The sequence below is a fragment of the Stylophora pistillata genome, chromosome 1 (genome assembly GCF_964205215.1).
Source record: "Stylophora pistillata chromosome 1, jaStyPist1.2, whole genome shotgun sequence".
NCBI classification, from domain to species: Eukaryota; Metazoa; Cnidaria; class Anthozoa; order Scleractinia; family Pocilloporidae; genus Stylophora; species Stylophora pistillata.
In genome coordinates, this window is record NC_142519.1 from 58,121,613 (window position 1) to 58,136,794 (window position 15,182).

At 40.3% G+C, this 15,182-nt stretch overlaps 1 protein-coding gene and 1 long non-coding RNA gene across 2 annotated transcripts in view; one reads left to right on the top strand and one right to left on the bottom strand.

Annotated features, from left to right (window-relative positions):
- LOC148743316 (uncharacterized) overlaps positions 1–14,939 on the top strand; it is an 18,248-nt gene extending 3,309 nt beyond the window's left edge. Inside the window, exons 2-17 of the mRNA XM_088725837.1 lie at positions 1,359–1,705; positions 2,933–3,097; positions 3,652–3,765; positions 3,896–4,018; positions 4,786–4,882; positions 4,974–5,192; positions 5,717–6,093; positions 7,742–7,909; positions 8,374–8,484; positions 9,068–9,184; positions 9,536–9,626; positions 9,847–10,227; positions 11,368–11,490; positions 12,228–12,353; positions 13,063–13,407; positions 13,823–14,939. Of these exons, the coding sequence (XP_088581963.1) occupies positions 1,359–1,705; positions 2,933–3,097; positions 3,652–3,765; positions 3,896–4,018; positions 4,786–4,882; positions 4,974–5,192; positions 5,717–6,093; positions 7,742–7,909; positions 8,374–8,484; positions 9,068–9,184; positions 9,536–9,626; positions 9,847–10,227; positions 11,368–11,490; positions 12,228–12,353; positions 13,063–13,407; positions 13,823–14,448 (3,530 nt within the window). The 3' untranslated portion in view covers positions 14,449–14,939. The remainder of the gene's footprint in view (positions 1–1,358; positions 1,706–2,932; positions 3,098–3,651; positions 3,766–3,895; positions 4,019–4,785; positions 4,883–4,973; positions 5,193–5,716; positions 6,094–7,741; positions 7,910–8,373; positions 8,485–9,067; positions 9,185–9,535; positions 9,627–9,846; positions 10,228–11,367; positions 11,491–12,227; positions 12,354–13,062; positions 13,408–13,822) is intronic.
- Positions 9,231–9,973, bottom strand: LOC148743317 (uncharacterized). Its single transcript, XR_015989099.1, has 2 exons — positions 9,834–9,973; positions 9,231–9,714 (listed from the first exon to the last, which is right to left on the bottom strand). It is a non-coding gene; the product is annotated as an uncharacterized LOC148743317 (long non-coding RNA).
- Positions 14,940–15,182: the final 243 nt, after the last annotated feature.

A 15,182-nucleotide genomic window follows, 5' to 3' on the forward strand; every position in this document is an offset into this window, starting at 1 on the left:
GCCGGGAGCCTGTTCGCAGGTTATCCTAGGGGGGTTCCTTTTCCCTTGTTCCCGTCCAAAATTGTCCTATGTTCCCATGTTCCCACACTGTTTCCCTACTTGTTCCCCGTGTAATAAATTTGCTTGCCACTTATCACCGCCCTCAATTCCCTCCCGAAAAAAAGAAAGACACCAAAAACAAAACTTATAATAGAATAGAATAATTTTATGAGAATGAGATGAACATGGTTATGCGCATTCGATCATATCTTTTATTGCATGTTAGACTGCGCAATATAAGAAATAAACATTGTTATTATTATTATAATTATAGTTAATGAATAATCACAAATAAAGAGCTTATTCAAGCGTTAGATATATTCAAATACGAGCCAGATTTGTGAAACCTACCTATCAACTCCCGCTCCTTCGTTATCAGTTTGGTAATCGCTGCATTCCACTGTTCTTGGGAATCAATCTCAAATACTCTACCTTTTGGACAGTTCTTTGTGACTTGAAACTCTTTCACACTGATCATCACTCTGAATCTCGCTATGCTTAGCTGGCTACACCGATCTGCGATTCGAAATCCTTCTCTAACTCGAACAATAAAATCAAATAATGTCTTGTCACTTTCGCCCCCTATTCCCATTTCAGAGGACCAACGCATATGCTGGTTTTTCATCGCCACTTCTATAAATCGCAGCAGTGACAGGCAGAACAACACCGATCGGCAAATCTCTCCGCCATCTTGGCAATCTGTGACAACAGATTCCCGCCAACTTCTCGCACCCAGACTCCCAGCTGATTGCTCTGTCTTTGTTTGATTTCTAGTGTACGTAAAGTAAGACGAAACCAATGACAGTAGTGCATAAATGACCATAAATCAAATCTCAGAAATAACGGTCTTTATTTCTTATATCACAATATTTTCTCCTCTGATTTGTACAGTTTTGTTCCCCTCTTCCCTAAAAATAGGCTTATGTTCCCTTGTTCCCTTCAATATTTTGCCAATGTTCCCTTGTTCCCCCAAACCCCTGGGAGACTCTCATTTTTACCAAGATTCAGCTGAAGCTTTTGATAACAGATAATTTTTCAGCAATTATAATGAGTGTTATGCTTTCTCTGACGTCAATTAAAATGGCGGATTCTCGCTTAAATCATTTTCCCCAGCAGAATCGAATTTCTGCCTTCCCAACCTTAGTTTCTACTGACCCGCTTCATTTACAATTTGATATGGTTTGACATTCAATAAATTCAACAGTTTATAACAGAGAATAGGCAGAGAGCCTACGAAGAACCCTTGCAGGACCCTCCTGTATTGCGCATCCGAGGATTGACTGGTTAATTGTATTAGAGAATTTCAATTTTATTCATAGGAGTTGAGAGAGGAAAAGTTGCCATAAATCAGGAGGGAAGTTGCGGCGCCCACTGTCAGACGGTGTCATTTAGCAACCGTTTCTCCGGTGGAGCTCCTTTCGTGTTCGCTTCTCTTAACCATGGAAATGTCTCATCCATTGTTCACGATTCTGCATTCATTTGGGTTGAAGATGTCACTGCAGCCGATTTCAAAGCGTGTTTGGTGCAAGGAGGACATAGCTCTGGACGTAACACTACTATCGATTGGCTTGCGTTCCACGGTGCTCAATCGGGAGTTTATCATGGAAAAACTAGTTTCGGCCTGTTTACCACTGGAACAAAGTGTGAGCAGGTCTCATTTCCTCAGGTAATTTAAAGAATGGAGGTTACTTCGGTTAATAAGTCTCGCCATGATGTTGTATTGTATTGTATTGTAATCTTTATTTAGACACGATCAATTCATCAGCCTATAAAAATACATATCACATACGCTAAGATATTTAAAATTAAAACTACATACTATAACACTAAAGCTGTTTTCCGTGAATGCCGTGCGTTAGACTTAAAGAATGTCATTGATCTTACGTTTAAATAACCCCAGAGACTCTGTGTTCCTTATATCGCGTGGTAAACTGTTCCATAATGTGGCGCCATTGTAGCTAGAGCTTTTTCTGTAATAATTAGCGCGCGGTAGTGGAACATTAAGCTTATTTTCAGAGTCCCTGAGGTCATAAGCAGAGTCACGCCACGTAAACTTTGAATATAGATACCTTGGAGCTAGCCCGTGCAGACATCTAAACATCATGGTGGCTTTATGGATTTCCTGCTGGCGTGCAAGATTTTTCCACCCTAAAAACTCGAGTAGCTCAGTTGCATCAGCATCATAGTTAGAGAATGTCAACACACGGGCTGCTCTATTCTGCAATTTCTGCAGTTTGTCTCGTAGCGTTTTCCCACAGCTACCCCAAACAATGTCACAGTAATCAAAGTTAGGTTTTACTAAAGCTTGGTAGATGAGATGTAAGGTTGATGCTGGGATCAGGTGCCTAATTCGCTTTAGGGCCCCGAAACCAGAGGCGATCTTTTTCGTTATAAAACAGAAAATAATCAAAGAATGTTAAAAATCCTCAACTAATATGTAGTCTCCTTCGCAACCGTTCTTTAGGATATAATTTGAATATATCAAAAAAGTTGAAATGGTAAATTGGCCACCGTTATGATTATAAAAGTAGACGTTTCGAGCGTTAGCCCTTCGTCGGAGCGAAGGGCTAACGCTCGAAACGTCAGCTTTTATAATCATAACGGTGGCCAATTTACCATTTCAACTTTGTTGATATATTCAAATTGTTTCGTTACCCCCACCGACGCAGCCCCAAACAGTTTCTTTAGAAACTATCAACCTTCGTTCTTTAGGATGTCACCCAACGCTTTTCGTTGCGAGACATCCTCACGATCAGAAGGCAACCATTTCGTTAGGAATTTTTGATAAGCGCGATAACCCTTTGCTTTGCTAAGGTAGAGAGCTCGTCTAACCATATTAATATATAGACCATAGAAATGAAAAATGGCTGATAGCAGGAGTTTTGCCTCTCAGGTCTTCTCACAGTTGCCCAAAGTCCAAGTAACTGTTAAACACAGTGCATCAAACCAATCACAGGACGCCATGAGCGGTTGGATTGAAAGTCTCTCCACAGGTCAGTTCGAAGTTTGTCTGAGGGAGTCGAGGGCGTTTGATGGACCTCATAGCAATCTTGTGGTGGTATGTGGGACAACTTTTTCATTTTTTAATATGAACTCAATGAAACTCATATTAAGCATGTTGCTACAGGCAGCTTTGACTGAAATTTAAAGAGGCTTTCTTCTCGTACCAAAAAATGTTTAGAAAATGTTTCACCCTTCTGAAAAATACTTTTGAGCTTCCAGCATTTGGTCTGGTTACTTAGTTACCCATGCCCCTAGGAAACTAAAATCAATGTCATCGCCAGACCTGATATCGCCTGTGTTTCACTATTTCATGTTTCTCTAGTACTTGGATGAACATTTATCGCGCTTGCCCAATTTCAGACCATTTCAAGGTCCCCTTTCGGGAAACAACGCCTGAAATATTCGGATTTAGTAGGGTTGACTTGGGCTCGAGTGATTTACCATTTGATGGATTATTAACCTACTAACTTTGAAAATTTGTGAGGATAAAAATATGAATGACGAGGTAGTTGTGTCATCAAGTACTGAGTCACTTGTGAATTCTGAACAAGGAACCAAACACATTGGAAAATTATTTCGTCAACGTCTTTATTATTGACTGAATTCTAGAACTGGATAGCATATACAAATCATCCATCTTCGTGGGGAGCTAAAGAGACCTCGAAAGTTGTGTTCTCTGAGTATGAGACACCAAATGCAAGAAACAGCTACGCCTTATGCAAGGTATGTGCAATTAAGGGATGGCACCACATTCATGTCTTCCCAATCTCCCTGATTCCTCAGGGAATCGAGTACGTTTTCATCTTCAGATCATGCCTTTCTTCAACCAAACTGTTTTTTGCATTTATTGCAGAATATAAACTTCACAAGCCCATTTTATGAGCCACCAGTTGTTCTCACAGCTGTACTCAATGGACGCAACAACCGTGTTAACATAGGAAGTCAAGTGAAAGGTCCCTTAGTCAGTTGGCTGGAGGTATATTAACTGATTGTACACTCGCTCGCTCTGGGTCTTTAGCTTATGCAAACAATGTACTGATATTACTTAGGTTAACTTTACAGAGAGAAGATGGCTGCCCTTGACTTTTCATATTTTTTTTCATCACTGACTAGTAGAACTGACCCATTCTTCCAGCTATCCATATCTCCGTTTATCCATCTATGCATGCATGTATGCAGGTATGCATGTATGCATGTATGCGTGTGCATGTAGGCATGTATGCCTGTGTGCATGTATGCATTTGCGCATGTGTGCATGTATGCATCCAGCTATTTGTTCATGAATTAATTCATCCATCCATCCTTCCATGAATCCTTGCATCTTTGCATACCTACGCGTATGTAGCTATCTATTCACTTACTCACCTACCCGTTCATAGATAAAGATTTCAAGAGACGAGTCAGTGTAGTTGAATATGATATGGTAATATGTATATGCCGCTTATTCTTCACTTCCATACAATTCATAATATACACGATGTATTTTCAAACAAGTTTGGTTGATTTTGAATTCGGTCGTAGAGTAGGGGAGGGTGTTAGACATTATTTGCTTTTAGTAACCGATATCTCTTTACATAGCAAGGTCATTGTTATGTTTATTCACCCGATGCAACATTGTTTTTTTCAATCAGTTATTGTGGGACTTATGCTTTTCGTCACTCTTGTTTCTCCCTCACCTCATTTAATTGGATGAAGCAATTTTCTTGACTACATCTTACCTCGCGCGATCTTTTTGTTTGATAGGAAGTAACCAAGTCTTACTTTCGAGTTTGTATCAAAGATGACGCAGGACATGATGGTCAGAGGGCAAATATAAATGTGGACTATTTAGTTGTAGGAGGTAAGTTATGGAATGAACCATTTCTGTGTTTTCTTCTCGTTTTTCAATATAGCCTTCTTAAATAACGGTGTAACATGCCTGCTTTTTCTAGACCTCGATCCCTGTATGAATGCAAGCTGCAAGTACCACAGTCATTGCGTTACCTTGGGTCCTCGGCAGTTCACCTGCCGCTGTAAAAGCAGCTGCCCATCATTCGAAGAACAAGTCTGTGCCTCCAACGGCCGTACTTTCAGAAACCTCTGCTTACTGAAGAAAGAAGTTTGTAGAACAAAAGGAAACTATTCTTATTATCACCCAGGAAGTTGCACAGGTATCACAAGTATGATTATATGAATTAGTTAACCGTGAGGCTAAAAGCAGGGGGGGGGGGGGAGAGAGCAGACATTGACTTAAATTTTGTCCCTCTTTTAACAAAAAAGGTAACACTTGAGTCGCAAGCGAGAGCGTCACTAAACAGATACATATAAATATGGAAACTGTTATTTTATGAAACTGATTTTAAAAAATTCAGGTCTTTTCGGGGCGTCAACTTGGTGGAACTTTCCTTCGAGTCTCCTGGTTGCTTCAAAGGAACTTTGTCAGTTCTCTGATTGAAGATGGGTAAACAACAACCACTGTACACATAGCATTTATTTCCTTGTATTAATCTAATTTACTGAAAATAGCCATCGACCAATGAGCGTGAGAGAATTTCTACGGTTCCTTATATTAGAAAACTACGAAGCTAGCGACTAGAAAATACTCTGAGGTCTTCGTTGCAATAACTTCGTCCTCTCACAGTACCAATTACTAAGCTGATTTGGTCTGGATTCAATTGTTTCTGCTCATTTGCAGGTTTTCCACTCCAAAGAGGAAGACATAAGTTTCGGAACGTCCCTTCCTGGGCAGAGGATCAGTGCGAATCCATAGACTTTGATCCTTTTGTATTCTATCCTCACAAGAAAGTCTACGTTCAACTTACCGTCAATCACTTTAATTATTCTGATCCCGGCACCGTGCATGAGGCCACCACACCCTGGGTTGAAAGCGTCAACAGCACTCAGTTCACAGCCTGCGTCACTCGAGCTGGTAGGAATGATTACCCCTCAGATAGCTTTGCCGACGTTGATTGGGTGGCATATCAGGGTGCTCCTTCTGGGGGAGTGGCTGGTGAAGAAAAGTTCTCCAGATGGTGGACTGGAACTAGCTGTAAAACAATTACCCTTCCAAGCGTATGTAAACTGTTGTGATCATGGATTGTAAGGGGGGTAGGGGGGAGAATCTCCTTGATTTGGCCTGAATAGGGATGTGCCGCGTATCACAGGAATATCATTTTGGACTGGGACCCCTAAACAAAGTACGGTCTTAAGTTATATCTGTACCTCTTTTGTGAAAAAGATTGCTTTATTTCAATGTAATTCTAGACATACTGTTGGGATATGCTGAAAGTTGCCTCCTAAATGATGATATGCACGAGGTGGACTGTTTCATATCAAACTGTTTCCCTACTGCGATGGACATTTATTTTTGTCGGTTCCAGCCTGGCGCGGCCGCTAACCCAGATGCCCTCCTGAGCAAATTTTCAAAATGGCGGACAAGCCAAAGAGAGAGATAAGAGAACCAAAGCGATTCTGCAACGAATACTCAGCATACACCCCTGTTAAAAAGGTCATTCCACAGAGAAAAGATACAAAATTTTATGATATTGAAGTCACGGAGGTTGACAAACCCAACAAGAGACTGAAAATTCACTAGATTGGCTACAGTACACGCTTCGATGAGTGGAGACCCTTCGGGGTTCTGTCCTCGTGTACCGGTTCACCAGAGCCAATACAAAAGACCAAACAATACACAATAGCTAACCGATAACTCCTAAACAAAGAAAGAACAATGGTAATTCCCTTGTGAACCGGTACACCAGGACAGAACCCCCTTCGGGGACGGTGAAGCATCTGAATATTTTCCTTCGAAATTGTATAGATTGGTAGGCTGCAACAAAAATTTATTGGACGACGTTAGGGTAAAAACAGCAATCTAACTTGAAAAAAATGTATTTATTCCGACTCTTTCGGAAAATAACTTTACAAATCTTACTTGTTTATCTCGTAAGTAAACGATGGTGAAGCGCTTTCCGAGCTACCCGATTCTTCTCCCACTGCTTTCACGCTTATAAAACAGGAAACGAGCAAAAGGAGGAAGGTGTGGCTGTTTTGACTAGCCATTTGACGAGGTTCAGTCTGCTCCTTGTTCGACAATTTACATATCAAAACAAAGGAAATTTGTTCCTGTCTTTGATTTTGGCGGTACATTTTCAATTTGCGCTTGCGTAAGAGAGAAATCGCCCAAGACTCCTTGCTCGGTCTTGTTTTGACCACGAACGCCTTCTTAATTTTGACGGACCAGCTCGGGAAAAGGTGAAAATGACGAGGGAAAAACTTTACTTCGTAGTACGAAAATACACAAAATGGAAAGCCATGATATTATAGTTCAATATTTCGGTGGTACATTGTTAACTTTTTATACAGAGAGTCGGCAAGATGATATAACATCCAAAAATCGCACTCGATTTGAGTGGGCCGATGAAGTGGGCGTGGTCACGAAATTCAGTAAGAGACTATTTGTACCCCGTGAGTTTGATATGAATCCCAACAGCGAAAATTGGATTTTACTTCCTTAACAGGTTCAGGTTCTGGAAGGTTCGGGGCGTACTCCCGTGTACGCTTTAAGCACAGAATCGACGTGCAAGAGATGGGGTGGGGAGGGGGGCGAGGGGGAAAATATCGCCGGTGGGCCTCTAATTGGTTCAAATATATCAACTCAAGATCGCGTTTATCACTTAAGCTACTTGGACATTATTGATCCAATTATTTGTTTTTTCAGGGAAAGTTCCTCACCTCGCCAACAGTAATTGTAACTGCTGAACTCTACAGGACAGGTTTAAAACATGACGCTACCTGCGTGTGGCTGGAAGATGTCTCAGCGAGTTCGTTTAAGATTTGTCTACGAGAGCTTCAAAACTTTGCTGGGGTTCATGATGACATCTCTGTGGTTAGTATTAAAACGCAGGGGCAGGAAACTAAAGGATGTATATTTTTGTTTTGTTTTATTTCAAGCACTATATTTCGGCTTCTCAAATCAGCCTTCTTGAGGTATGAGTTGAATTATCGTGGAAACTTCGCGTTCCTTCGCGTTTTGTTTTTCTTTTTTTTTTTGAGATGCTCATGATTTATTTACCATTCAATAAAGAAAAAAAAGCGTTTTTAGGCTTAGATTGAATCTGTCACAAAAGTATTTTTCATTGGGAATAAATACTTACAAAAAAGGTCAGCATTTTGCTTTTTTTTGAATAAAACTCGCTTTTCAGGAAATTTGATTCTTTTCACACTGAGTTCTCATTTTGTTTCTTTTTCCTGACCGCTCTTTTTGATTTATTTGGTTTTTGTTTAAGGTACCCAATTTTTCGTAAAGAAAACTGATGAATTTCCTCCTTTTTTTTTTGTACCCTCTTACAGAACTGGCTGGCGTTTGATTCCCTTCCTAGACCACTCTTTAGAGAACACAATGATGTCAGCTTTCAAAGCAACCTTTTGCCTGTCAAAAATTATAACTTTGCCTTCTGCAAGGTAATTTGAAGTTATTAATTAAGGGGGGTGAATATCATGGTGACGGTTAGACTGCGCTATGCTCTCGCTCAGTGGAGTCAGGTGAAAAAATGGAGCAAGCACTGGAAATAAAGATTTGGCTCCCCTTGGCAACCACTAATTCGCTTTTCTCCCTTCGCCGAGGGTAAAAATGGCCAGTATAACAAAGAACACTATTTCTATCCTCCAATTTTTCTCTGTTAGCCAAGGAAAAGACGACAAATAAACAAATTGATTTTCTTAAGTAACAGTTGATCACGAGGTTTTACGATTCACTGACGGGGCCTGAATCCAAATACACTCGCTAGCTTTTGACTTTTATAATCATAGAATGTGAGTCAAGCGTTGGATGCTATCCTTGAGTAGCATAGTGTTATAAAGTCAGACGTGTAAATCTAGTGAGGCCAGGTATGATACGATGGTTTAGTTTTCAGAGCTTTCGCTGATCTACAGCATCATTAGGGATGATGATGATGATGATGATGCCGTAGATCAGCAAAAGCTCAGAAAACTGAACCATCGTAACATACCTGGCCTCACTTGATTTACACGTATGGCTTTATAGAATGTGAGCTTTATTGGAAGTTACAGCAAATCACCAACCGTGCTTTTGACAGCCAAACATTCTACATCTGGAGGAAATGCTGCGGCAGAATGCATTGGTATAGTGAGCTGGATAGAGGTAATTTGAAAATGCGTAAGAATGAATACATACAACTGAACAAAGCACGCATAAATCGTTACTTTTAAATCACACAGAGGAACGATTTGACGAAATAGCATGTCATTTCGTGCCATTAATGCCGCAACTGACTTTGCTACACGTACTGCTAAATTAGCCAGAAATATTGCAACAAGACACGGATAACTCGATGTGTGGATACCTATCAAATGATAAAATACTGAATTTTAAAGCATGCAGTTCTGTCGTCTCTCTTGTGACACCTGTAAGTCTTGAAGTGGTATTTACATCCGGCATCAAAATGTAAGTCTTGAAGTTATATTTATATTCATTAAAATTTTTTTTCAATAGTTTATCACCACCTCTGGCTTTAGAATATGTGTCAAGGAAGTGTTTGTCAATCGCTTTGATCCAGTAACTGTATCGTATGCAGTTCTAGCAGGTAAAATCTGGTAAGGTGTCCTTGATTTTAAGCGTGGGGTGTGGTCTCTTTCCGGACGCATTTCTCGGGACACTTGCTCCGGACACTTCTGAAGCAGAAGAAAAATAATTACACCTAACCTAAGCAAGCAAATCATGCTGAAAACAAAAAGCATTTACAAAATAATGTTTTATCATAGGAAATGTGATTGAAATAAATGTGTTTCACCTTTCTTCAACAGACATATGCCTTGAAGGATGGGCGTACTATAAGGGATACTGCTACAGAAGAATTTCTTCCTGCGATTCCTGGAGTGGCAGCCAGGCAACATGCGCCACCCTGGGGGCTAATCTTCCCAGCATTCACAGTCAGGAAGAAAATGTGTACATACAGAGTCTACATGGTGGTGACCACTCGTGGCTTGGCCTTTCTGACCGGAACACTGAAGGAACATTCGTGTGGAGTGATGGATCACAGTTTAATTTCCATTACTGGGCAAGCCATCAGCCAAATAATTTTCACGATGAGGACTGCGTCCATACTCTTGGTTTCCTCAAAAATCAGAAGTATAGATGGAACGATGTAAATTGCACGGACTGTCATAAATTTACTTGTAAGAAAGGTAGGTTTGCCGAGTGATGGGGAATTTGTTTTTACTCAGAGCAAAGTTCCTGGGTTTTATAACGCATGGGATTTTGGATACAATGTATATATGAAGTTCACATATTTTGAACTGCGGTATTAGATACGTATCATGCACGATCCTCGCAGTAAAGAGCGCTCTCTACTGCGAGGATCGTGCATCATACGCATGGGATTTTAATAACGTATTCCAATAATAGGAGGTTGTGCTCGGAAAAGGAGCCTTACGATCCCCTTCCCCAAGGGGGATCTGGGGTCATTCTCTCCAGGAGAAAAAGTTTAGACCTGGAAGCTCGAATGTGATTCCAGCACTGAGGTCATCTAAATGAATGGTGTTTATAATAACTAACTAGTGAAGTCAAATGCCTTGCAAAGCCCCCATTAGTTTATATATGTGTAAGTTCTTTGGCATACAAAGCTCTGCTTTCATGTCCAAATTGAGCACTGTGGGGTGAGTAATTGCCGCTAGCATTGCGCATAGCTCACTAGGCTTTCCTAGTTTGAGCACTCTGGCATGGCTTAGACGATACCACAAATGTGGGATCGTTCGGGGTAACCATATCGGTTCTCCCCCATCCTAGCATCAGCACTGCACTGATGAGGCCCAGAAGGCCGAAACAGTGCTGTCTGCAGTTATATATATATATATATACATACTAATTCTGGCTGTCATTTTGCCAAAACAAAATTGAAAAATCTTTTCACATGGCGGAACATAAATCCAAGGTGCACTCGCACCTCGTACGTCATAACCTTGCTTTAATTTCAAATTTACATCTGAGTATAAGAAAGGAAACATGAGAATATGTTTTCAAGCCAAATGGAGATTAACGTGTTTGTTTCGCACTAGCAAAGATATCCTGTGGATTATAATTAGGAATATCATCTTTCAAAATATCCTATAGGTGCTAAACATAGTTTACTTACGATGTTCGAATAAAATTCTAAAAAGACTGTGACCTTTTGACTGAGAAATAGAGCCGTTCCCCGAACATCAACACAGTTCCTTTTACGTTTATTCGTTGGCAAACCAAATGCAAATATTTGCCAAATGATATTAACAATTAACTCGAGAAGTAATTATAAAAACTCAAATATTCTGTTTACATTTTACCTCTAGACTACAATGAATGCAAGGAATTTGCTTACGGCTGCCCAGTTAACGCCACTTGTGTGAACAATGTTGGTTCTTACTCTTGCCAATGTCCAGCTGGATTTCGCCTTAACGGAAGAGATTGCACAGGTTTATAAGTAACAAAGTTGAAATGGTAAATTGGCCACCGTAATGATTACAAAAGCTGACGTTTCGAGCGTTAGCCCTTCGTCGGAGCGAATAGACACAACCCACAATTCCACACACAACCCACAATTCCTCTATTCGCTCCGACGAAGGGCTAACGCTCGAAACGTCAGCTTTTGTAATCATTACGGTGGCCAATTTACCATTTCAACTTTGTTGATATATCCAAATTATTTCGTTACTCCCACCGACGCAGCCCCAAACAGTTTCTTTCGAAACTATCAGCCTTTATTCATTTATAAGTAACAGATGGCAAGGGATTATAAACTGTTTATAACCTCTTGTGTATAGCCAAACCCTAAAAGAATGGGTTATATTTTTGATTTTAGGTATAAAATCAGTCAGGTTTTCAGGTTGTGTACTAGCTAGAGTAGTGAGACTGGTTGTTGTTATTTCATGTTATTTCTACGTTAATTAGTCAATTGTAATGAAATAAAAGTAACACTAATAATAATGAGTAGACCTCGTAGTTTGGTAAGTAGATGAAGTAAGAGGCGTAATTATGTTCATCTAGCTTTTATTAGAGATATTTTAGGTTAGCTTTCAGCCTTTCAAGTTTGCGAGGAAACATTTGGCCATTTTCTTCCTTTTGGTTTTTTTTTCTTGCATTGTGAGTTGTATAATTGCAAATTGGTAGCGCGTAATGTCATGACAATAAATTGAGATATTTTATTGAACAGACGTTGACGAGTGCAGCTCGGGTTCATCTTCATGTCATGCTCAAGGCCAATGTGTGAATGTTCCTGGTTCGTATGAATGCATCTGTTTGTCAGGATACGTAGGGGATGGAAAAGCTAAATGCGAAGGTAACTGAGTATCGGCATCAGAAGGCTCTTCCTTCCTCACTTCAAGGCGTAGAGCCCTAAACCTACCATTTCTCAAAGACGTTAGTTTTCATTTTACCATGACTAACTGGCTTCTGACACTCTTATAATCCTTTTCGCGTTGACTGAATTATTCGCTAAAATTTCTCAAAATGAGCTGGTATAGCATCGAACTAAGGTCCGCCTAAATTTCTCGGCCATTAACGTTTTACTTTGAATTTTTCTTTTGCCTGTTTTTTGTATTTTCATGGTATGTTGGTTTGGGTTTGTAGTAACGTATTACATCTAGACACGAGAATGCTCTGTCTCGAATTCTCGGCCCTTTTTTTCTCTTTCTCATGCTAAGCTCCTGAGTGGGAGGGCTGAACGCTGAACTTGGCTCGTTTGTCATCACATTGAGTCAAACATTTCATGCCCGGCCCCAACTAACTGAGTACATTAGCATTTTATTATTTGACCGCTGCTTTTGCCTTTGTTACACTTTCACCCTTGCGAGGCCTTACGCTGGACTGCGCAACTTTTTCCGGCCCTGTTCGCGCCATCACCTAAGGCCCCCATATCCCGCCCACACAGGGATTTTTATCATGATGGTTTTCAGTAATAGCTCTCACGGGGCCGTATATGGTCCATGATAAGACTTTTTTCTGCCTCGTTTGGCTCTACCTTAATTACGTTTCTCTATTTCCGACAGCTCCACGCCTGACAGCAACAAGCTCTTGCGTGTTGTCTACCTCAAAAGGTACATCTGGTCACATCAGAATAACTCAAGCTGGCTCGCAATATTACAATAATATGGATTGCAGATGGAATTTTTCCTCCAATGCAGTTATAGAACTTGTCTTCTCCAGTTTTCGCACTGAATCGTCTGCTGATTTCGTGTCTGTGTACGATGGTGGGTCGGTGTCTTCGCCTCTGATAAGAAAAATGAGTGGATCTTCTCTCCCGCCACCTATTACAAGTTCTTCTAATAATCTCTACGTAAAGTTTTCGTCTGATGGCTCAATTACGTACGACGGTTTTCAAGCAGCATATCGAGGTAAAGCTATGAAAAGGTGGCTCAAGATGTTTTGATAATTCAAAAACTAGCCGGAGTGAGACGACTTCCTCTCAGAAACACCCTTAGTTTTTAGCCTTATGTGCTCGAAACTCGATAGACAAGTTCTGTGAATGCTATTTCTATAGGGATTTTTTTCTGCAAAGTTTGGCAAAAGAGTTAGTCGCACTAGTCACTATTTAAAATCATATTATTTTTTTTATAACGTAGAGCTTAATTTTCCTACATCTTACTCTATCTTACAAAAATACGATTCTATGGTATTGCAGTTTCATATGTTATGTTATGTTATATTATGTATGTACATGCAAATGATTTAATAACAGCGGAAAGAAGAATGTCAGTTATCACAAGTTATTTATCAACTTGCTATTTATTCTCTCAATTCTGTTATCAGTTCTTACTGATGGATCCTTACGTATCAATGGTAACACAGCTACTGGAAGGGTTGAGGTCTACTATGATGGCCAGTGGGGTACAATTTGTGACGATGCGTGGGATATCAACGATGCTAATGTAGTATGCAGGCAGCTTGGTTACACACGAGCGAATCGAGCCTATAGTGGCGCCACCCACGGTCAAGGTACTGGTCCAATTTGGATGGACGACCTGGCATGCTCAGGCAGTGAGTCTCATGTATATGACTGTAGACATCGTGGATGGGGAAACCATGATTGTACACACAGTAGGGACGCCAGTGTGGAGTGTTACTCGGTAGTCCGTTTGGTGAATGGTGGCGCTAATTATGGCCGCGTGGAGGTTTATCACAATGGGCAGTGGGGCACGGTCTGTGATGATAGTTGGGGTATGAATGATGCAAATGTGGTGTGCCGTGAGCTTGGGTTTCCCAGCGCATCATCAGCTCCTCGCAGCGCACGATACGGTCAGGGATCTGATCCCATCTGGATGGATGACGTGGGATGTCAAGGAGTAGAAGCTTCTCTGTTGAACTGTGCACACAGAGGCTGGGGAAGTCACGACTGTGGCCACGGTGAGGATGCCAGCGTGATATGTAACACCTAAAGAACCCTGAAAACATTTTTCTTTTTACTATGATTTCTATACGCTGGAATCAGTTACATTATTATAGTATGTAAAAGAGAAATATCACTCGGAATGAGTGAAACAAATTTAGAGTAAAAAAATCAAAAGCTCTCTGCGAGAAGGAAGAGATCCCATTTTCTTTTGATCGCTTAGACTTTGAATATTACATTTCGGGACCTAGTTTCTTTCGTAAATGTCAAGTTCAGTTAGAAACAAATAGAATTTTAGGTATCTGTTTTTTTGCTGAAGTTTTGCCGAAGGCTAAACATCGTCATGTTGATTAACAATCTGGTACGGTTTGAAAATAGGAACTCCATTAAGTAAGCTTTCATTTCACGTTTTCAATACTGCAAATTTTGTAAACTACTTCGAATGGACAAATTTAGGTAAATGAAAAAAAATGATTTGTACAATGTTCTTAGTTACAATGTCTCTTTTTTAATAATAAATAAAATAATAGATATGGCAAAGTAGCAGAAAGCTTTTTTTTTTTTAATAAATAACAACTTTCTTTCATCCTTCCATTATTCTTACGGTCTCCCTACTGCGTATGAAATTTGTTATCGATTTCCATCTTGCCTGCCTGTGTACTAGTGTTAGGGCAGAAGTTACAGTATTTGTCTGGTTTTATATGTTTTCAACCTTTCTGCGGTCTCTCTCGACAGTTTTCACCCTTCCATCCAGCCTTATTTCCTCCCCTTTGATGTTGAGTG